The following is a 22,358-nucleotide window of genomic DNA, read 5'->3' as shown; positions in this document are numbered from 1 at the left end:
AGTATCTCAAATAGTATATTAAAATAAAAAACATGCACTTTAAAAACAAATTTAAATATTAAAGAAAACAAGGCATGGTAAAAATCATACACAGAAATTCAAGAGGCTGAAATCCATCTGAAATCTAGTTGTGAATTTTAAAACATTATACTGCTGAAGATGATCTACAGCTAAGCAGCTTTAGAATCAAATACATACTCAAATTGATAAATATATAAATAACAATACATAAACCTACTAAATAATCTGAGAACTATATGTTAATCTTAGTTTTTCGTCATAATATTTAAAAAATCTAAGCTTTTTTAAACACTGGTTTTTAACGGACATATTTTTTATGAAATTTAAATGCTACCATAGACATAAAACTTCTATGTGATTTTGGCAATTTAGTGCTTCTTCAGTTGGTAGCAGTTACCAAGATTTTTCTGATTTTGAAAGCTAAAATTTAGTAATTATAGTTAATTTCGCCGCAAAATATATTTTAATATTAATTTTAAGTGTACATACTTCATGAGTGCGGTATTGTAAATATCAATCGTACGCTTCAAGCCCTAAAATTCTGTGTTCCGATATCACGTATTTGTCGCGAAGTGTGGTGTGTTTATCCCCGATGCTGTGATACTTCAGCTGTATTTTGGCTCTAAAATGGACATCGACGTTAGCAAGGAGAACATCCAGCCGTTGAGAGGGGGCAGAAACTTGGCTCAGCTGGGTACGGCGTTGCAGGCTCAATCAGATGTTGATGCCCAGAGGCAGTTGCAGTTGCAAAAAGAGTAAGCTTTTAACATGCTTTTCAAACATATGAGTCGTTTGTTTGGTAGTTTAAATGAGTATATAAGGCATTCCGCTGTTGTACAGGTCACAGGAACTGTACTGCTTTTATTTTAGACTTGAGACAACACATAGATTGATTTAGGAATATTTCTTCAGATTGAATGTTTAACAAACAATTGTTTTCTATTTAGGGAGCATGAGTCTGCTATCAATAACTATCAGGGGTCTGACCCTTTGGATCCATGGTTCAATTACATACAATGGGTAGAACAGTGCTACCCAAAGCATGGCCATGAGGGACATATTGACAAGTTGATCAAAGATTGCTTGTTATTGTTTGAGAAAGATGAAAGGTATTATCAAGACAGGAGGCTTGTTAAGCTGTGGATCAAATATGTAAGTACCTTTATATTAATACCATTATTTCAGGACCTTTCTTTACAGTTATTTATGTAGTTCTCTAGATTGTAACATTCATATATTCATTGTTAATCCTTCTTTTGATGATGATAAATTTTTAAACCTCAGTTTTTAGGGTTCCGTACCCTAAGGGTAAAAACGGGACCCTATTACTCAGACTCCGCTGTCCGTCTGTCTGTCACCAGGCTGTATCTCATGAACCGTGATAGCTAGACAGTTGAAATTTTTACAGATGATGTATTTCTGTTGCCGCTATAACAACAAATACTAAAAAGTACGGAACCCTCGATGGGCGAGTCCGACTCGCACTTGTCCGGTTTTTTAAGGTCATTAATCCAATAATGATCAATTCAGTGTCGATGTTCTTAATTAATGTTAATCTTTGATATTGTTTTATGCTTGTTGGAATTCTATTTGGTACTTTAACTTTTTCTTTAAGATTTAACTAACAACTGTGTGGCCTGAAAATCTAAAATTATTGGTAACAGAAGTTTCACAGTATATACCTATTATGTTTTTTTTTTCAAAAGCTGTTTCAAATGTTGTATGACTAGACAGCAAGATCATTCCATTGGATTATTTTGTTAAATTACTTGATGACAGATAAACTCAAACATAATTTTGTTTCCCACATTAAAATCCAATGTACCTTTTAGGTTGATTGTCTCTCCAACCCCTTGGAGATATACCAAAGGCTCTACAACACAGGCATAGGAGTAGAATGCTCAGAATTCTACCGAGCCTGGGCCTGCTACTGCGAGGAGTCTGGAGACTTCAAGAAAGCCAACCAGGTGTACATGTTAGGGCTCCAGGCTAAAGCGCAGCCCCTGGATGAGCTTGAACAGGCCCACATGTCAGTAGCTTTTTATATATTTTATATACACAACAAATTTTTGCTCATCCTTTTGTTAACATGAACCTTCGTAAAACCCATAATATTATTATTTAAATTACAACAGGAAAAAAAAACAAATTTATTATTAAATACCTCATTTGATTTGACTTTTTACATATTTACAATGAAAATACTAGATGTCTATAGTGCTTGAGGCTTTTGTAACATTTTCTTGTGTATAATATGAAATCTACAGTTTAGAATTTAAATATTTATAACAAATAACTGTAGTTTGCACTTATACTTGTGTATAATATGAATACTACAGTTTAGAATTTAAATAATTATAACAATAAACTGTAGTTTGCCAAGTTGTTCAGGAATTTCTTGACATTGCATCATTTATAAGTACATGACAGTAGTTTTTATTGCTGACTAAGCAACAGTCAATTTGGCAAGTTAGTAATGAATTGACCTACATTTTTTGGTGAATAATTTATGTAATGTGATGAGTTCGTTTACATTACATGTATTTCAATAAGATTAGTTCAAAACAGAAAATGATGCTGTTAAGTAAAACCTAATACTTATGTTCTAATAATAAATACTAGAGTTAAATTTATTTTGGATATATTCTACATTTCTGGTACAAAAACTTAGTTTTGTAAAGAGGATTTGGGATGTTTTTCTCACCCCAAAATTATTTTCTGTGTCTGTTGTTTTCTGATTTTTGCTTATGTTTATTTGTCAATATTCCACAAAAAGAGCCGTCTGGCGAGTAAATTGTCGCTCGAATCAGCTGGTTTGGTATAGATGTGCTGCTTGAAGTATTGTCGTACGCACATACGTTAGTCGCGTTCAAAGCATGTCTACACGGTAGCAATTTCGTCTCGAGTTTACTTATTCTGTATGGCATACTTGATGTACTTGCCCATTTGGTTGATTTTTAAGAGACTGAGATCTTTTAAACTAAGAGAACACTGAAAACAATTCTAATATAAAATTTCATTTTAGGAACTTCCAACTAGTCTTCGCACAAAGAATGCTCCATGATGATTCACCAACGAAAAGGAAGGCAGCATCAGCCCTAGCTGAGACCAGAAAGGCGCTCACTTCCCTCAAGTCGTTCAAGCGACGGAATATAGCCAATGTGCCCATTCAGAGAGTGGGGGATAGCATAAGGAGTGTAGTTCCTGGAGTTGTGCGGCAACAGCAAGGCTTTGACTCTAGGATGCCTAATTCTAATGTTATGGTCAGCGTTTATGAGGTTAGTGCTTATTTTATTTCTTTATCTCTTAATTCTTATGTACCTCAGAAATCAGATATATAAGGGAACATCTAGAGAGTGATCTTCATGTGCCCAGTCAGAGAGGGGATAACATAATGTGAGTGAAAGCTAGTCTCCTCCTTACCACAATGTGGACAGGAGGTGTCTCTACTAATTTCCATTATTAGTACTTAGTTATTACAACTTTACAACGCATCTCTTAAACTATTGGCGATAGAGTTTTATCTTCACAGGATAGTGTTATTAGAAGAAGTTCTCGCTAGCGTAGTAGTTTTGTTGGTGTTGCCCCCAGTCAAATAACTGCCTAAGAGTTGTCCGGTGCTGGTACTACAGTTTTTAGAATGCCTATCCTTAATGTCGTGCTCACCATTAGCCGGTTCCACACATAGAGAGCATCGGAGGCACGTCTACACTGGCAGTTTTGGGCGCGAGGAAATTGCCTCGCGCGTATGTTCGCTAGGTGTGGACCCGGCTGTTTATGAATGTTGTTTATTTCAAATGACCTTTATTTGACCTTAAAGCTCGCAACAGTCATTCGTTATTCATATTCAAATTTATATCACTTATCAGTTGCTGAAGATCACCCCACATAGATGATGAATTGATGAGTTGGTATCAAAAATTCATGTAAAGTTACAACCCGGGTCGTTTATTTAGGGGGGAGAAGTGTGCTGAGGCCATACTATATCTGTGACCCTACCGCGAACCACTTTGTTCGTAATTGTTCGCAATAACGATTGTCGATATTCGTGGTAGGACCAGGACCTCTGGCCTATCAAACGACAAGTATTTTTATTAACTGACACTACGGGCGCGGGCATCTGGCCAGACTAAGCCTAAAGTATATTTTATCTTATTTTTATTCCTTTATTTTTACTAAGGATGCACCATCAACCTCACATTCTGCCGTACCAATGGCTGACAATCCAGGCCCAGCCTCCATAGTCCAGTCGTGTGGCAACGTAGAGAACGAAAAAGAAGTTGGGATTTGGACCAATGCCAAAACCAAAATGGTACACACCAATGTTGTACCACATCAGCCTTTGCCTTTTACTCGTAAGTACATGTTAATTAGGTTATTATTTACAACTACATATGTAGATATTTAATTTTATGATTAAGGTGTCATGGCAAGGATATTTATTACGCCGTTGAATTGATGAATTGAAAAGTAGCTACAGAAAGGAAATTGTTAAATTATTTCAATTCTCTATGTGTTTGTGTGGCTACCGTGCCTCAATCCACCAACGGAGCGGTAGCTGATTAACGAGGCTGTAAGTTACGTAACCACTTAACTAAATATTGCCTGAGATGAAATGCCTAAAAAAATTTACAAAATTTTAACCTTGAGTAAATACGAAAAAAAAAACGTACGCCGAAAGGTACACCATGGATCATTGACCTATGTATGTATTACCAAACTGACGCCTTATGTAACTCATGATGACGAAATAAATGAATCTTTGAATCTGACATTCCAACCCAGAGGGGAAACTAGGCCTTATTGGGATTAGTCCGGTTTCCTCACGATGTAAAAAAAAATATGTCCAACTCTACACAGAAAACAAATTCTGTAGATTCGGATTTCTTCTTATTGTGTTACACTTTTAAAAAAATTGGTTGATAAAATACTAGAGTAATCATGTAATTTCATCATTTTCCAACAGTCTACATAGATGAAGAAGATGTCCTGAAACTTCCAGCCAACCATTTGCCTTATTGTGTAGACGACCTGACGTTTACCGTACCTTTGAATGTACCTGACCCCGTCGACCCCACGAAAATTCCGTGTTATAATAAGTCTCAGGTATGTTTAATTTTATTTAGTTAACGTTTGAATAATTCGTGCCTTTCATACCTAGATACTATGCCAAACCAAACCAAACCAAACAACCGCCATCGTGTATCAATTTGATTTTACCAACTTGTATTATTCTATATAATTCCGATTGTCTGGTAATTCCGGAAGTGGACTCTAAAATCTTGGAATCATGGGTGATTTTTCGAATTACCCGTATTCACCTTATTCCTTCTCTATTTATAAATTTTAATTTTCATTCAAATGTACCATCATTTTAGAATAACTATTTTTTTTAACGTCAGGGGCTCATATGCTTTTTTTGCTCAAAAAAGAATTACTTAAATAACTTAGTTGTCGCAGTATTTTTTTAAATTCTATTTATATTTCTTCCATTTAGGTATACGTAGATGACACTGAATACAGTTTAGAAGAAATAAGATCAAGAAAATACAACTTAGAAAGGAAATCTAAAGTGGTCTACAACGAAACCGTGGTAGAGGAGCAAAGAAATACTAGCAAAATAAATGAAACTTTGGCGCAGTGCAGTGCGCTTGAAACCTTAGCCAACTGCGCTTTAGACGCCGAGCAGGACCACTTAGGTCAGCTAATGCCTCTAACCATGCCTACCATACAAAATGTTACCAAGGTAACGAACATGCACTCACCCGGAGAACCTAAAGTCTTGGTAAATCTAGATTCTAAAGAACTAAGCCAACTGTCAAACAAGAATGACGAAAACCAGAGACCAGAGAAACAAGACAAGCCAACAGCTTCTAATAGTAACTATGGGAATGAAAATGCTTGTGGAAATTATGGAAAGAATAATTTGATGGAGGAGTTTAATAGGAGTTTGATGGGGAATTTGCTTGGTGACTCGATTACTAATGTCACCATGAATACGAAGGAGGCGCGGTGGGAGCTAAGAAACATTTTTAATGACAATGGTAAGAATTTATCAATTTTTAGGCTTCCATACCCAAAGGGTAAAATGGGACCCTATTACTACTACTCCACTGTCCGTCTGTCTGTCTATCTGTCTGTCTGCCACCAGACTTTTCATGAACCGTGATAGGCAGTTGAAATTTTCACAGTTGATGTATTTCTGTTGCCGCTATAACAACAAATACTAAAAACAGAATAAAATAAATATTTAACAAAAAAATAGGTATGTAGAAAGTGTAGAAACCTTTATGGCATGAGCAGAGTAGTCGGAATATACAATTCGTAATCATATTTAGCTGACTTTGTAACACAATTTAACCTCTTGTTTGCATGATAAAATTAATAAAGAACCACATCGATTTTAGTTATCTCTTCGCCCTTTTTTCGAGAACATTTTCTTCTGCTCTGTACAGTACAACCATAGTTTGTACCCACGATTTTTGACCACCACACACATATGGAAGGTTAATTACAAGCTTTTAGTTAATTTCACCGGTCCCATTGTCTGTCTGTGTGTGCGTTAAACAATTGTGTTTGGGGTTGTTAGAATTGTCTCGATGAGTAATTAGTTGCTTGTGGAAAGTACAGTAAGCGATAAAAGCTAGTATCAAAAATGAGATTTTTGACTAATAAACCTTATTTTCACGCATTTTGTAGAACCATCCATGGTGCAATCAGTCGTGCAACAATTCGACGTGTCCAACATGAAGTTTGACATCCACGAAGACAGGTCTATGACGATGGCTCTCGCTAAGAAGAAACAAGACACCGGAACTCACACCATACCTCAGGACAAGGAGAACGAGAACAAGTTTAACAGCCCCGATGCACGGGATGTAAGTTAATGATTTAGGTCTTAGGGTCGGTTGTACACCAAACCGTCTGTCTCCGTTAAAGCGTTCGCTTAATTTTATTGGATGGGAAGTTACATACCTCACCGCTGATTGACGTTGATCAGTCTAAATGTGGTTGGTGCAACTGGCCCTTAGCACAGAATCACATATTATATAATAGTTCTTACGAACAGATACTTATTTCTCAAAGAAAACGTAAATACCTACCGTTTTGATACCTACACAAAAATACAATGGACTGACCTTCAACGCGCCGCTTCCGCACCGCGCGCGCCGAAACAACGCTAGGGTTGCCGCTTCTTTCAAATAATTAGGTGTCTTAGGTAGATATGTAACTATAAATGTCTCAAAAAACAATACCTACATCTTTAAAACAATTTAATAGTACCTACGTAGCTTGTAATAATCGTAAAAATAATAACAGTAGGTGTAAGTACCTATATTGAGAAAATCTACTTACTTTTCCTTATCTGTCGAAAGAGGAAAAAACGATATATTTTATTTGTTTTGTTGTTTCTGCATCCATCCACACTACAAGCTGTGTTATTTGTTTGTGACGAAGACATCTCTTTGGCATAGCGCGCGGTGACGTGCGTGCGTGTGAGCGCGTGTGGCAACCAACTGGCTACTGGCTAGCTTTAGTACCGCCGGCGGGAAGCGAGTCGTAGGTATAAATCCTCGCTCGCGCGGAGAGTTCCATAGGCCTGACAGAACCCTTAGTATCCGACTTACAGCGTCACCGGCTACCGCAGTGCACAGAACGGCATTATGCGGCGGCATAACGCCATATCTTATCGATACGGTACGGACTACGGAAGTATATTTAAATATATAGTTTAATTTTGTGAAAAGAAGATAAAGACCTATTATATTTTTCAGACGGGAAAAACCATGTATTTCGAAGAAACCCAATTCACTCAAGCATTCAATTTTGACGTAAAAGACGCTAGTACGCCAAACATGTCCCAGTTCAAAAAACCGAACAACATAGACCACGCCAACAAATTATCAACTGTTCCGAAGTTCCATATGGATGAGAGTACTATAGAGTTACAGAGTGGTATTGGTAAAAGGGATGATTCGCGGCAGATGGCGGAACATGCGACCGTGGATACGCAGGGTGCGCTATCAGTTATAATGGAAGCCACGAGGGAATCTAACAGGTAAATTTTAATCATATGTTTCATTGTTTAAGGAAGGCGACTGTGAATTTGATGAGATGAGCAAGTTTTTTTATCTTGGTCGAGTGTTTTCTCGCTGTTAATATTATATAAGTATTTTTAGGTTTCCCTACCTCAAAAGGAAAAAACGGAGTAGTAATAGGGACCCGTTTTTACCCTTTGTGTACGGAACCCTAAAAGAAGATACGGCCCGCAGAAAACGTAGGTGTATTTCGACACTGTCAAGGGAATCAAAATTTATAGGGTACTTCCCGTTGACCTAGAACTATGAAATTTGGCAAATAATATCGTCTCGTCTTAGGCCACAAGCACAGGTAAAAATCTCTAAACTATAAATTTGTAAAAAATAAAAATATGTAAGTAAACAAAATAAGAAATAAAAGTTAAATTGGTACGGAACTCTCCGTGGGCGAGTCCGACTGGCACTTGTCCGGTTTTTTATTTAAACGGAATCAAATAGGTTTTTGACGCGTATTATACGAGCTACGAGTTCAACAATATTTATTGAAGAATTTTAAAAAGTCGACATTATATTTCTTATTGAATAATTATTTAAAGAAATAGGACTAAACTGGATAATTATTTGTTACATTCGACGTTATGGACGTGTAGAAATATATCCCTAAAAAGTTTTTAAATTTTGTGCATTGTTAGAAGACGTGATTATTGACGTAAAAAATGTAAGAATTATACGTGAATAAATCCAGAATATTACGCTAAACTGCGTAAGGGCCTAAGGGGCGCCAGAGCGCCACTACCACAATCTGAGGGTCTATCGTGAAACAAGAATCTCTGTCATTTGCATATTCGAGCGATAAAGAGGGTTTCCCGGTAGGTCCTCTGTAAGCAAACCGCCTTGATGCATCAATGTCATATTTTATTATCTCTGAAAACTTGTCAAAAACCTGTTAAAGGTACAGTATGTATAAACTACTCTATGGTTTACTAAATAGGCTAGTCCTGCACTCTGGTGGCAGAACATTGCAGTAATATCCCCTATTATACGTGATTAGTAGGTACGTCAATCAAAGCGAAATAGCCTTCACGTTTTCTATTTGTAGAAATTGAGTCCACGACACTTTGGGCCACTTGCCAATAAAATGTGTCATATGTGATAGAATTTCACAGAAATTTATGAGATAACTGTATAATGTTCAAATATATCCGTCAAACTCGTCAAAGTAATATTTTAAACTTTTTGAAATCTATAGATAATATAAATACTATTAAATACCTCAGCAATTAACTACGTAGACATCGATTGTTGATATAATACCAATAACAGATACAAGAATGTGTTTTGTTAGATCAAGTTCGTATATTTATTTGTTGAGAAATAATAATTATTTATTTTTGAGCTCTATGAAAAACATGTCAAAAATTTGACTGTTTATTTAAAAAAAAACTTGCATTTTACAAGATTGCTTGCTAAGTTGTTTGTTTATAATAATTTTAGATATTTATTTAATAATAACTTTTCTTCATTGTTAAATACTTACGACTAATATGAAATATAATTTTCACAATTTTAGTAAATCAGGCTCCAGTTCGTCCAGTCAATCTACAAGAAATAACTACACCAATTACACCACTACGCCATTCGATTCTATGTACCATAACGACCAAGGCCCACCAACGGCTTCCAAAAGAAATTCTATATCCACGCAACCACGATTAGCCAACGGGCATTTTGCAAGCAGAGCCTACCCACAGAAGCGAGAGGAGGCAAAAGCCCAGCCTTCACCAGCGACACCATATTTGTCCCACGACCACCAATACCAGAAGCCAGCAGCACAAAACTTCAATGGCTACACTCCGCAAAGACCAGCCGCCCCACAGGTCAACCCATATCAACAATACGGGTACCAACAAGGGTACACAAACAACCAAATCCAACCTCAACAGGGCTATGCAAGCCCTAACCCGAACGTTTACAACAGTCCGCAACACGCGGGCATTCAGAGCCCTCATCAGATGAGCCCCTCCGTCCCTCCCGGCTTCCACAGCCCAACTTATCAATACCAAAACCCGACACAACCCATGATGAGCCCTCAACAGGTATACGCCAGCCGACAAGACTATTACGGTCAGGAGAGACACGTCTACGCCAATCAACAGCAACCAGCTCCCTTCCAAAGCCCGCCCCATCAAGCTCAGTACCAAAACAACCCCTATTACCAGAGAACTAGTCAAGTGAGTCAAGTCCCTCCTTCGCCCAATCAAAGTTATAACCAACAAAATTACCACGGAATGCACAATCAATACGGCAACGCGAACCTGTATCAACAGAATCAAAACTATCAGATGCAGAATTCCTACCGGCAGTCACCGAAACAAATCGAAGATGGACAAGCTGGTTATGGAGCGCCGAATCAGCCGTTTCAAATATATCAAAGCCCTCAACCTCAACGTGCTGCTCACAATAGCAATAATATGAGCCATGAGAGTATTCCTGAGACGCAAGTCAAACAAAGCCCCCATGAACAAAATGTTCTGAATAAAGTAAGCCCTCCTAAACCCCCAGTGCCCCATAAGAGTCCTACATCAGCTTTAAGAAACGTCCGACACGACCAACCAAATGTCAAACTCGGTCAGAATTCCCCCGACATAGGATTCTCAAACCAGTTCCTCAATTTCATATCCAATAGAAATGAACCGAAAGATAATGCCAACACGCCTAAATTCACAAACAGCCCAAGCATATCTCAGAAAATGCATAAAAACCTTTACGTTTCGAGTCCTGAGCAGGCTCAGATTCCTCCTTCCTCTGGGCTTTCGGACTCTGATAGCAAAGACGGTTTAACAGCGCAGACGGGTACACCAATTCAATCGGCGAAGGTTTCACACGCTATTGAGAAACAGAAGGATATATCAAAACGGCAGCTTGACTTCGAGCAGCGAGTCGAGTTCCAATCTGAGGACAGTAGAGACTCTTTAAGCAAGGAAAGCAGAATCTCCTCAGTTTACTCCAGACAGTCAGACTTCCAATCCGATGGATACGGAATGGATGTAGACAGTGAAAACTCCATGGAGTGTGCGGCGTTTAAATCTACGCATTCGATCTCATTAGTAGAAACAACTGACATACCCAGACCGGCAGATATTGAGTTCCCAGACGTAATAGATCCATTTAACAAAAAGATGCTAACTTCATTGTTAGACTATGTTAAGTTCCCTAATAAAACACACGCTGAAGGTTACAATGAGGTACCATCAGTACCCAAGTTGCAAGGGGCAACAACAATAGGAGTCGGAAACAATAGATTCGCCGTCGAAAAGCAACTCGGTAAAGGCAATTATGGCGCCGTGTTTTTGTGCTTAGACGTACATAGCAACCGATCTGTGGCCGTGAAATATCAGAAACCTGCCAGGCCTTGGGAGTTTTATATCTGTCAGGAAATCAAAGCGAGGATAAAAGATCCGTTCATGGTAATATGAAATCTGTTAACTTAAAACAACACACTTGGTCTTATTCGCCCAAAATGTATTAATCCATATTGCATCAGTTTTCTTTGAAATAAATATGCAGTTGTATTTGTGCAAATAAAGTGGTCACCGAACCGGTGTTTAGCTAGAGTCTTGCCCTCTGACTTTGACTTAGCTTAGAGATCAATGGGCTCCAGTCCTTATCTATCTGGGAGGTAACCACGAAAGCGCCAACATAAAGATTTTCTGCGCAAATACGGCCAAGTATATTGCCTAAGAATTCAAAATAATAATTTATAGTATTTATTGGGTAATGGCTGTTAATTTACTGTTTAATTTCAGCTTCCAGGCTACATGGACATCACAACAGCTTTCATCGGAAACAACGCCAGCTTATTTGTGTCCGAATACTCAAAATACGGCTCCCTGTTGGATGTCGCCAACAAAATCCGAATGGCTACCTCAAAGTGTATAAACGAATTCATAGTCTTCCTGCTGACTGCGGAAATGTTGTCAATAGTTCATTACCTGCATAAAGCTCAAATTATCCATGCCGATATAAAACCTGATAACTTCTTGCTGATGAAAATGTAAGTAAAACTTGATATTGAATTATTAGATGTGTCCTTTCAGGGTACCTAGGCCTATTTATACTTTGTCTAAAGATGCTACTGGGTGACCAATCTTTAGATTGTAAATCCAATAAAGAATTGTGTTACTTTTTGTCTGACCATCACGTTGGACGCTCTTTTTTAGGGTTCCGTAGCCAAGTAGCAAAAAACGGAACCCTTGTAGATTCGTCATGTCTGTCTGTCCGTCCGTATGTCACAGCCACTTTTCTCTGAAACTATAAGAACTATACTATACTACGTTGAAACTTGGTAAGTAGATGTATTCTGTGAACCGCATTAAGATTTTCACACAAAAATAGAAAAAAAAAACAATAACTTTTGGGGGTTCCCCATACTTGGAACTGAAACTCAAAAAAAAATTTTTCATAAACCCATACGTGTGGGGTATCTATGGGGGTATCTATGTGGGGTGTCTTCAAAAATGATATTGAGGTTTCTAATATCATTTTTTTCTCCACTTCCAAAGTGGTAAAATATGTGTCCCCCCCCCCCTGTAACTTCTAAAATAAGAGAATGATAAAACTGAAAAAAAAAAAATGATGTACATTACCATGCAAACTTCCACCGAAAATTGGTTTGAACGAGATCTAGTAAGTAGTTTTTTTTTAATACGTCATAAATCGTAAATCGCAATTTACCTTTCACTCACGTTTCATATAAAAAAAAATACATTGTTAAACTTATGTAATGTACTGAACCCTCGGTGCGCGAGTCCGACTGGCACTTGGCCGGTTTTTAGAAACATGTTTTTGTTTAGGTGCTATTAATTGTATGAAAGTTTAAAATTATGTTGATAAAGACGTTCATGCACGACTTAAGTCCCTTTTTGAAAGTATCCACTACTTTTTTAGTTGTTTTTCCTTTCGGAATTACATTAACATTTTGTTACTTATAATTTACAAGAATGATTAAATAAACTAACTCTTTCAGACCTTCGCAAGAATGGAGGACCCCGTCCCTGCAGCTAATTGACCTTGGCTGCTCGATCGACATGTCCTTGTTCCCTGAAGGAACAACGTTTAGAGAGGTAAGTTTCATTTACTAGAAATATCACAATAAATTAAAAAATACACGGACGCGATATTTAGTTAGCAATGACAATCAAAATTCAACTCAAAGCGCCACTTGCATCATCCCACAAACCGGGGGTTAAGCGGTTAAACCATTAAACCAGTGTCAAATTGTACTGGTAAGCACGGTAACTCCAGGTTTAACCGGTTAACCCCGGGTTAGTGAATGGTGTAAGTGGCCCTAAGAGGGATCCCAGACTTGCGTCTCACGAGCTTACGCGTCTATATAGTCAACTCTATGGCTGCTGTTTGACGCAACGTTGGCGCCACTGTGCAACAACACCATTTTCCATAGCGCTAACTAGACGCTGACGCTCAAAAGACGCTAGTGTGTGGTTACTCTGACCTCTCTGTGTTTAAACTTTCAAGGTCATTTTTTGGCAGAAATTAGATAAATTTTATGATATGTGCCCAAGTGCGACCGACCGATCTCAAGGGTCCAATCAGAAAACCAGCGCTAGGCCCTCTGTTTGGAGTGGCCCTGCATATGCTGAGATTGGAGCCCATTGCCACTATAAAAATTTCTAACTAAATTGTACCTATTTTAGTATTTAAGATTTATATTTGTACTTATTTTTTTTCGTGGCAATATAGTTATTTGTGCAACAAGAGAGGAAAGTTGGTTTTTCTTGCGAGTGTTTATTTTGAGTCCCGCGAAAGAGAAAGATTCTAAGTTAAAATCTTGAGCGTAGCGAGGGACTCAAAAACACGAGATGTAAAATAACTTTGCTCTCGTGTTGCACACATAATTTTTCACCTCAGTAGTGAGAACATATAAAAGGTTAAAATGTATTTCGAATTACACAGATTAATTCAGAAAAAAAAAACTTGTAATTAAAGTATGAAGTGGCAGTTCATGGCCTTCACTAAATTAAAAAGCTACTTTGTTTCACTCCCTGGAGTGAGGAAAGTAGCACTTTCTTCACTCCCTGCTCTCCAGGGAGTGACGAAAGTAGGCTTGTTCGAGCTGCTGAGGTGAAAAATTTATTTCTGATTCTGATTCTGAAGTGAGGAAACTGTATATTTAGTAACAAAATGCTCATACACACCCTTTTACAGCTTATAGCAACTGAAGGCTTCACATGCACTGAGATGAGAGAAGGGAAACCTTGGACTTACCAGACAGACCTTTACTGCCTCGCCGGTACTATACATGTTATTCTTATGGGCAGTTATATGAAGGTAGCTAATCGCTTAGGCCAGTGGAATATAGAGAAGAAATTGCCTCGGTAAGTATTGATGTGTTTAGATTAAAATGTAAAATTATCTAATTAAAGCTATACCCTCTATTCTACATTGAGGTGAGTGAGGGAGACAGTGCTATTCACATATGCAGTGACGTCCGTCTCGCACACAATGCATCATATTCGCATCCAATGTGAACTGACTGATTACTGTGAAGTCACCTTACTTAGTAGATTTACCACAGAGATAAGAATATCAAGCAAATCTTGTCATTAGAAAAAGGCGGCAAATTTAAAAAAATGTAGGCGGGAAGGGTTATCGTCCCATAGAAAATTTGAATTTCGCTCCTTTTTCTATTGACAAGATTTGCTTGACCAACTATAGTTTATTTTGAAGTAGGCATATTACAATGCGCTTATGAACGTCAAACAAAGCTACACCGGCTCTGCCTGAGAATATTCAAATCCTTCCTAAAATAGGGTATCCAAATATGGGATCGGCAAGAAACTCGGCGGTACTAATTTTTTCAAAATTAATTTTATAAGTACAATTTACGTAATTTACCTGAACTGTGTCACCTACTATAATCTCCTAGACATAATACAATGATTTAATTGCTAGTCGATTTTTTCAGTGAGTGAAAGTGCAGTCATATATTATTATGTAGCTAGGGTAGGTGCACTTTCTCAGTGTAAGGCAATTGCCTCGCCTGTCTATCTGCATACTGTTTTTCAATCCATCTTATCAAAGGAAATTTTGTGTTTATGCGATAAATACGCTGAAAGAAGTTTTCTAAATTACAATAGGCTACATGCATGAAATAGTATATTGTGTCACAAGGGAGCAAAATGACATATTTACGGCGAGGGCGTACAATTGAATCCTAAACGAAGCGAAGGATTCTATAATAGAATCCTGAGCGTAGCGAGGGATTCTAACATAGAATCCTGAGCGTAGTGAGGGATTCAAGTGTTAACGCCCAAGGTGAAAATAATTTTGCTACCATGTGACACATACTGCTTTTCACATCACCTATGAGGAAATTACATACATATATTAGGTTTCAAAACATTATTATTTTGAGCAAAGATCGATACGGACAGTGCCAAAAATATGTATACACGACCTTAGTATAGGTATTACTTCTGGCACTTTGTCCGTATCGATATTTTCAGACGTGACTGTACTGACAAATTAAAAGTACCTACAGCTCATAATTATGTACCTAATATCTTTTCAAAGACAGCAGCAAACACCTAAAATGATACAATGAAAATCAAGTACATTATTTATGTAGATTTTTCTGGTAACAAATTAGCTCTTACCCCTTTGAACCAAATCTTCGGAAGAACACTATGAAGACTGATATCACTTATATTTATTATTATAAAGTTATTGATTTAAACTAAGTATTTACAAATTTATACACAATACAGAACCGCATAATTATGCTTTGTAAAATATGTGTACAAAACTTTTTAAAAATTAACTTTTTAAATTGCATAGACAAGTATGGCTGCGTTTAAGGAGACCTAAAATGTCAAAATAAAAATTAAATTATTAAACATTTTTTTTTGCGTTTCTTTGTAAATATTACGCTAATTAATTTATTTACTTAATTTAAATATGCTATTAATTAATTTAAAATACGCTAATTACATTTATTGTTTACAATTACAACAAAATATTATTTAAGTTAGAAAAATTGTATGCACGTAATCGATTATAAATAAATTGTAATCGATTATATGCATACTAAATTCATGTCTGTGTGTCAATATTTCATACTGGCAACAAAATGTCCTTGAACAGAAAAGTGCCACTTTGATCCCTCCTAGCAGGGAAGAAAAGTTCCCTTTTCGAATAGGTGATGTGAAAAAGAAATTGTCCATGGGGCGCGCTTTTTTGTGGTGCGTTTTTATTATCGGCGCGCGCGTCACTTTTGTTCCGAACATTGGAAGTTTCTAGGGAACAATCCATAGCAGGTTTATTAGAAACATTCAATAAAAATAAAACTCACTGGAAGTAGAATCGATTGACATCTTCCAAAAGAAATTGACTCGTGAAGCTAATTGACCTAATTGTAATGTATCCGTATTTGGCTGGGATTTATATTCTTTTTTTTTTTCAGATACATGAAGAATTTATGGGACAAAATATTCACGACACTGCTTAATGTCCCAGACTGTAACAATTTGCCGGACCTCATGGCACTGAAGGAAGACATAGACAACCTATTAAGTTCAAGTAGTGATGTTTTAAGCTCCCAGCTCCGTACCTTTGCTAACGTGCTTAAATCTAGGTAAATGCAAATGGTTTAGATTGTATTTATTGCATTTAGATATTATGGCAATTGTAAAAAATATGATATAATTAATTAAATATACAAACTATGTTTAAGTTTTAAATTTTCATGAAATTTCATATGATGTGTATACTATAGGGAAGCGGTCGGCAACCTTTTAGCAGCCAAGGGCCATATATTAGTTAACGAAGTTACGCGGGCCGCACTTTGTTAATATTTTTGACTTTATCAGACATTAAGAGTTTTGAATGATTCACGGTTAGTTTCACTAGACTTGACACGACCGTGAACAATACAAAACAAAAAACAATACAAAAAGTAATCACGGTCTATATCCCGGTATATGTCTAGTTTATCAGACATTGTCGTTTGTCAATATTACATACAAAATGGCCAGGGAGGCTCGCGGGCCGCCTGTTGCCGACCGCTGCTATAGTGTCAAGATACAAAGCCGCGCTTAGTATAGCAAGATCTTGTTTTTTCGGATAATAAAATGACATTGGAACATGTATTCAAATACACATACAACATTGTGTTAAGCGTGGAATAAGTCATTTTTTCAATATTTATTGGCCAGACACGAGTTTGCTCATATACTTAGGAGATGTCAGCAAGATCTATTGATCCTCATTATCTGAGAATGTTACATATGAACATCATTACAATTATAATCACTCAGCATATATAAGGGACATTGGTTTAGTGGTAATATTGTAGTCACAAGAAATTTCGTTCGAAAAGCGTTCGTGGTCAACGTGTGACTGTGTCACCCGTTGACCACGAACGCTGTAAAGAGTTCGAAACGTCGGGATGTATTATAAATTCAATATACGCGATATAATCCGTTTTCATAGTTTTATTTCATGAGTAACTATCGCGGTAACCGAAGACAATATTATTGTAGTCACAAATTTGACAGCAGAAATTGATGGCACTGTATGGCCCTCTGCATTATGCAGTAAGTAACAATCTGGTTACCACAAAATTCGTATGGACACTGGCACATGAACCACTAAAAATAAGTGACATACCAGGTTTTTTATATACTTCATTTTTTGTATGGCGAGACTTTTCAAATCTGTTTTTGAAAAAATGTATGACAAACAAATACATTTTAGTAAACGAATTTAAAACTAAAAAAAATGTGACACAAAATCATCGACAATAACAAAACCTTCATGATCTATATAAAAGCTATAGTCACGTCTCAACTCACACTACTTTTTGCGGTGATAACTTTTTTCACACAAAGATTTGGGACTACCTGCCATAGTAAAAGTTTTACAACTTAGAATAATATATCCGTTTACATACCCTTGCCCTTATTGAGGCTACAATATTTTGCACTACTTTAAGCCCGCTGCAGACGCCGCGTACGGCGCGAACGAGTCGAATACGCTGATTAGCGAACTAGACTCCACACTCGCGGCTTCGCGATATTCCTTTGATTATTACATTATTAATTATTTTAACAATCTATACGAATTTATATTATGATCGTCACTTATTATATACAAATGTCAATACAGATAAAAATTCATCACAGTCAAATAAATATTGGGAAATAAATATATAATAAATGGAATACAATAATGGGAAATAAATATTTGCTTTTGGTGCTTGAAGTAAATAAATATGCTTTTGCTGCCAACTCCTAATTTTATTGAAATTAGGCAGTCACATTTGATGATGGAATATATCAGTATATCACTCCTCTATTAAAAAAGCAATAAGTATTATATCAGACCTAATTACTTATGTCCTTGTTGTGTTTAGTTAAATTGTGATATTGTCATTTTGATTGTTTTCCTAGTATAAAAAATAAAATGAAACTGCTTAGATATTAACTTGTTAGCTTTATTAATGATTGTTCCAACATTACTTATGTTTTAATTATTTTTGTATAAAATGTGCACTTCACATTTCTTTGACTGTACCTACTGAAAATAATAAACTTATCTGGTTGAACTGATAATTGACTGTTTTATATTTATTCATGAGATGGATTTTTCCAATCTTTGTTTTTTCCTTTCTTGGTATTCTTGAACATTGTCAAATTTCCTTTTATACAATAACTTGATAGATTCATTGTTATCTCTGATGTCAATACTTGTATCATCTTTTTCAAACATCTTTATTATTGTATCTGAATGAATATTTATCTTGTCATCCTTATATTCTATTTTTAAAACTTGAACTGTGCATTCCACATCATCATAAACATACAAAGATGAGTTGTATAATTTGATAGCAGCTGGGAACCTCTCTACTGTAATTCTTTCTACAAGTTTATGGCTTAATTGATTATTATTTGATTTTAACCTGTATACTAGTAAAGTATTACAGGTGTGTACAGCCACTACCAATAAACTGGAGTTGTCATCCACGCGAGAGATTGTGTAGTGAACTATAGGCAATTTCTCCACTTCAATTTCATCATCGTTCATGACTTTGACGAAATTCTCCAGCAGCTGAGCATCCTTTATGTCATCATTGGTGTCTATGGTTTGGGCCAGCTTTCCATTTAAATAGTCCCAACATTTTATAGTTCCATCGCCTGAAGCGCTTGTCAAGTAATTTTCATCATTCGGTAGAATTTCAATTTGTTTCACAAATTCTTTGTGTCCCAAACAGTATGTTTGAATGTTGTATGTATTAGGATAACAAGAAACCTTGATTTTCTCATCTCGGTCAGAGGTTATGATATATTTTCCATCATTTGTTTGTAAAACATCCAGCAGTAAGCTTAAGTGTCCCAATAGTTTCGTGCCGCTATCGTTAGGGTTACTGATATTGTATATAAGAACATCCCCCGTTTTATCAGCTACTAATAAATGTTCATTGTTTGAGGTGAATCTTATTTTGCTAGCACTTCTTGGAAGTGTAAAACTTTTATAGTTGCTCCATTCAGGTAATTCAAACACTGTTAACTGCTTTGAAACTGTAGATACTACTGCCAAGTACTTACAGTCAGAGGAAATAACAATATCTGAAATGGAATCGTTTTCCAGAGGTTTACTTATTGGAATATTGATGCAGTCGTGCTTTGCAAAGTCGTATAGGTCAATGCGCAATCCTTTGGTGACAGCAACGTAGTTATCACTTACTTCTATACTACTCATCTTTTATTGTTTGCCGGTAATATTATAAAAATAACAAATTTCTTCAAAATAAATTGTTAAGAATGCCGTTCACATTCACACGTGTGGCATAACCATAACATAATACATTACAAAACTGGTATGGTATAATCAAATTAATGTCAAAAAATATTTGACAGTGACAGATAAAGTATCGTACATACGCGCGGTACACATAACTGAAAGAGCATTATAAATGTTCGACGGTTTCCTTAAGGTCTTGAACGAACTCATATCTTTACTATTTCTACAGGTTATCTTTTTGACGTTGACAAGTGAAGTGATTTTATTGAGAAATAACACCATTCTACTGAACATAGCATACGTGTATGTTTATTATTTCGTGTTTCGTGTGCTTTAGCTATAATCGAAATTATTAATCAAAGCTACCATGGCTGCAATGATAACTTCATGGAACTCAGAAAAAAAACACAGTGAAGTCGAAAGGTAAGGTTGTTGAAGGTATTATATGTTTTGTCCAAATGACGATTTCTTGGGTGTATTTGACTTGGACGTGGTATTTTACAGGTGGATTTGTATTTACCCTGCATATCTGAACAGTAAGAAGACTTTGGCGCAAGGTCGCAGGTTACCGAAGTCTTCTTGTGTCGAGAATCCTACTCACCAGGAGATTAGGGATGTACTCGTAGCGACGGGATTGCCTGTGGGTGTGGAAAACAAGTTATATCCACGGGAGCAAAGCAAGGTTAGAGACAATTGGTATCTAAATATCAAGTAAAGTTTTACTGTAAAACTAAAGCCAACTAACTGAACAAATTGGGTTTGAAATAAAAACTACCCATTATCAAATTTGGCCAATATTCTGACAAGACATTTCTCTGTGTACAAAATACACCTTTATTGTATTTCTTTATAGAGTGTGGAAAGAGAACAGTCGTGAAGACTTCTCATTCCGCACATACTAGTGTTGATACTAATTTTGAAACCAAAATGCACAAAAGTAAGTTGTTTCAGTTTTCAAGTTTTGCAGTAGTTTCATTATAAACTGTGAATGTGTCGCCAGTATAATGAATTGGTATTCAAACACAGAGAAATTGTCACTTTCGACTCACGGCTGGCAGTATTTAGGAGGGAGGTTGTTAGGGTTCTCGGCCATCATCACACTTCCCAATAATATTATGCAATTTGACATGTAATAATTATTTATGAAATTTAGTCATATGTAATTTAGTGTAGTTTTAGGATAGTTTTTGCGCATTTTTATTTTTTCTTGCTGTGCATTCTTACGTAATACAAGTATGAGTCCTACTGATGTGCCGTCAGACAGTAACATCCAAAATTACTAAGTTTCCATGTGTAAAAAATTCGGAAACTTCTCATAGTTCTCATACTTATTTATATGAAACAAAGTTTTCCATTTCCAAAATAAGTTTCCTGTGTTTCTGGTGAAATTTTCCTGAAATTTCCGAGAACTTTCCCAACTTTTTGGAAATCTTCCGCAACTTGGATGACTATTGAAAATCCTTTTTAAAACGATATATCCTGCAATTTCAATTGCGTAGTTTCAGCACAAAATGTGAACCAGTTTAAAAATAAATTAGACAAGCATAACACTACATTTAATACTCGTTCATGATATATATCTTTATGATTACTGGATACAGGCCATATCAGTTGCCATAACTGCCTGCCTGCTTATTAAATAATAATAATAATAATAATTTTCAGGAAATGCTGTTCAGAGGCAGAATAAGGGTTCAAATAAAGAATGATGACGGAACCCCTCTCAAAACAGAGTTCCAGAGCAGAGAATCTGTCATGAAGTATATTGGTGAATCAATACCTAAACTGAAGACCCGTCAAAACAGGTAGGGTATAGTTGGTCAAACCAAATTGTCAGTAAATAAGAACAAAAAAAACTATACTCATCCTTTTCTTTTGGGTGCTAGTACTATTGAAAGACAAATTCTCTCTATGTTTGAAATGCGACAGTCCTATGACAAACTATATTTTAGATGTCTGGTGACCTCTAAAAACATAAAATAGGACTTTTATTTCGAAATTATAAAATGTCACGGTAGGGTCTCATCTCAGTGTTATGCTGATGATTTCCAACACTGATCTTCAGTGGCAAATTTAGGATTTTTATATGGCTGCCCCTTAGGAGGATAGAAACGCTTGCAACAGTGGTAATGCATTGCTCCACTGCCTTAATCATCTAGGATGGTCTGGTGGTCATCCTTAAATCGTTTTACTGTGTTAGTTATTGTCTGATGTTTGTTTTGTTTGTAATTGCAGGCCTGCTGACCAGCAGCCGCAGGCGCAGCAAGTCACCAGCAAGAGCAAGGGGAAGAAGGGCCGCCGATAATAACATAGACATATATTATATACATTATTATTTCTTTATTATATAAAACAAAACAGAATGTCTTAATATTTTACTATACAATGTTTACAATCGTCACAGTAAAACTTGCGACATTCTACAGTGGCGTTAATGACGCCGCTGTATCCTGTCAATTCCTTGATAAAATAATATGT

General features: G+C 36.4%; 3 protein-coding genes across 3 annotated transcripts; 2 read left to right on the top strand and 1 right to left on the bottom strand.

Moving 5' to 3' along the window:
- The first annotated feature begins 400 nt into the window (after positions 1 to 400).
- Positions 401 to 18,170, top strand: LOC134743694 (uncharacterized). Its single transcript, XM_063677297.1, has 15 exons — positions 401 to 776; positions 969 to 1,173; positions 1,854 to 2,050; positions 3,047 to 3,299; positions 4,202 to 4,376; positions 4,988 to 5,127; positions 5,519 to 6,065; positions 6,721 to 6,899; positions 7,797 to 8,080; positions 9,631 to 11,527; positions 11,867 to 12,114; positions 13,087 to 13,183; positions 14,286 to 14,455; positions 16,543 to 17,418; positions 17,606 to 18,170. The coding sequence occupies exons 1-14, from the start codon at positions 649 to 651 to the stop codon at positions 16,715 to 16,717; spliced, it is 4,695 nt and encodes a 1,564-aa protein (XP_063533367.1). The 5' UTR covers positions 401 to 648; the 3' UTR covers positions 16,718 to 17,418; positions 17,606 to 18,170.
- A 378-nt stretch (positions 18,171 to 18,548) lies between these two features.
- Positions 18,549 to 19,951, bottom strand: LOC134743695 (tRNA (guanine-N(7)-)-methyltransferase non-catalytic subunit wuho). The gene has a single exon (XM_063677299.1). The coding sequence runs from the start codon at positions 19,836 to 19,838 to the stop codon at positions 18,711 to 18,713; it is 1,128 nt and encodes a 375-aa protein (XP_063533369.1). The 5' UTR covers positions 19,839 to 19,951; the 3' UTR covers positions 18,549 to 18,710.
- Positions 19,952 to 20,135: 184 nt separating this feature from the next.
- LOC134743789 (signal recognition particle 19 kDa protein) lies at positions 20,136 to 22,243 on the top strand. The gene is made up of 4 exons (XM_063677449.1): positions 20,136 to 20,303; positions 20,385 to 20,562; positions 21,546 to 21,685; positions 22,116 to 22,243. Exons 1-4 carry the CDS (start codon positions 20,248 to 20,250, stop codon positions 22,183 to 22,185), a joined length of 444 nt encoding a protein of 147 aa, XP_063533519.1. The 5' UTR covers positions 20,136 to 20,247; the 3' UTR covers positions 22,186 to 22,243.
- The last annotated feature ends 115 nt before the right edge of the window (positions 22,244 to 22,358 follow it).

This window comes from Cydia strobilella, chromosome 8 (genome assembly GCF_947568885.1).
Source record: "Cydia strobilella chromosome 8, ilCydStro3.1, whole genome shotgun sequence".
NCBI lineage: Eukaryota > Metazoa > Arthropoda > Insecta > Lepidoptera > Tortricidae > Cydia > Cydia strobilella.
The sequence above is the reverse complement of the archived record's forward strand: the minus strand, read 5'-3'. Positions and strand labels throughout refer to the sequence as shown.

Coding starts and splice junctions, on each gene's coding strand:
- LOC134743789 (XM_063677449.1), top strand. CDS start 20,248: ATGGCTGCAATGATAACTTCATGGAACTCAGAAAAAAAACACAGTGAA. Junction 20,304..20,384: donor AAACACAGTGAAGTCGAAAG/GTAAGGTTGTTG, acceptor GGTATTTTACAG/GTGGATTTGTATTTACCCTG. Junction 21,686..22,115: donor CTGAAGACCCGTCAAAACAG/GTAGGGTATAGT, acceptor TTGTAATTGCAG/GCCTGCTGACCAGCAGCCGC.
- LOC134743695 (XM_063677299.1), bottom strand. CDS start 19,838: ATGAGTAGTATAGAAGTAAGTGATAACTACGTTGCTGTCACCAAAGGA.
- LOC134743694 (XM_063677297.1), top strand. CDS start 649: ATGGACATCGACGTTAGCAAGGAGAACATCCAGCCGTTGAGAGGGGGC. Junction 777..968: donor CAGTTGCAGTTGCAAAAAGA/GTAAGCTTTTAA, acceptor TTTTCTATTTAG/GGAGCATGAGTCTGCTATCA. Junction 3,300..4,201: donor TTATGGTCAGCGTTTATGAG/GTTAGTGCTTAT, acceptor ATTTTTACTAAG/GATGCACCATCAACCTCACA.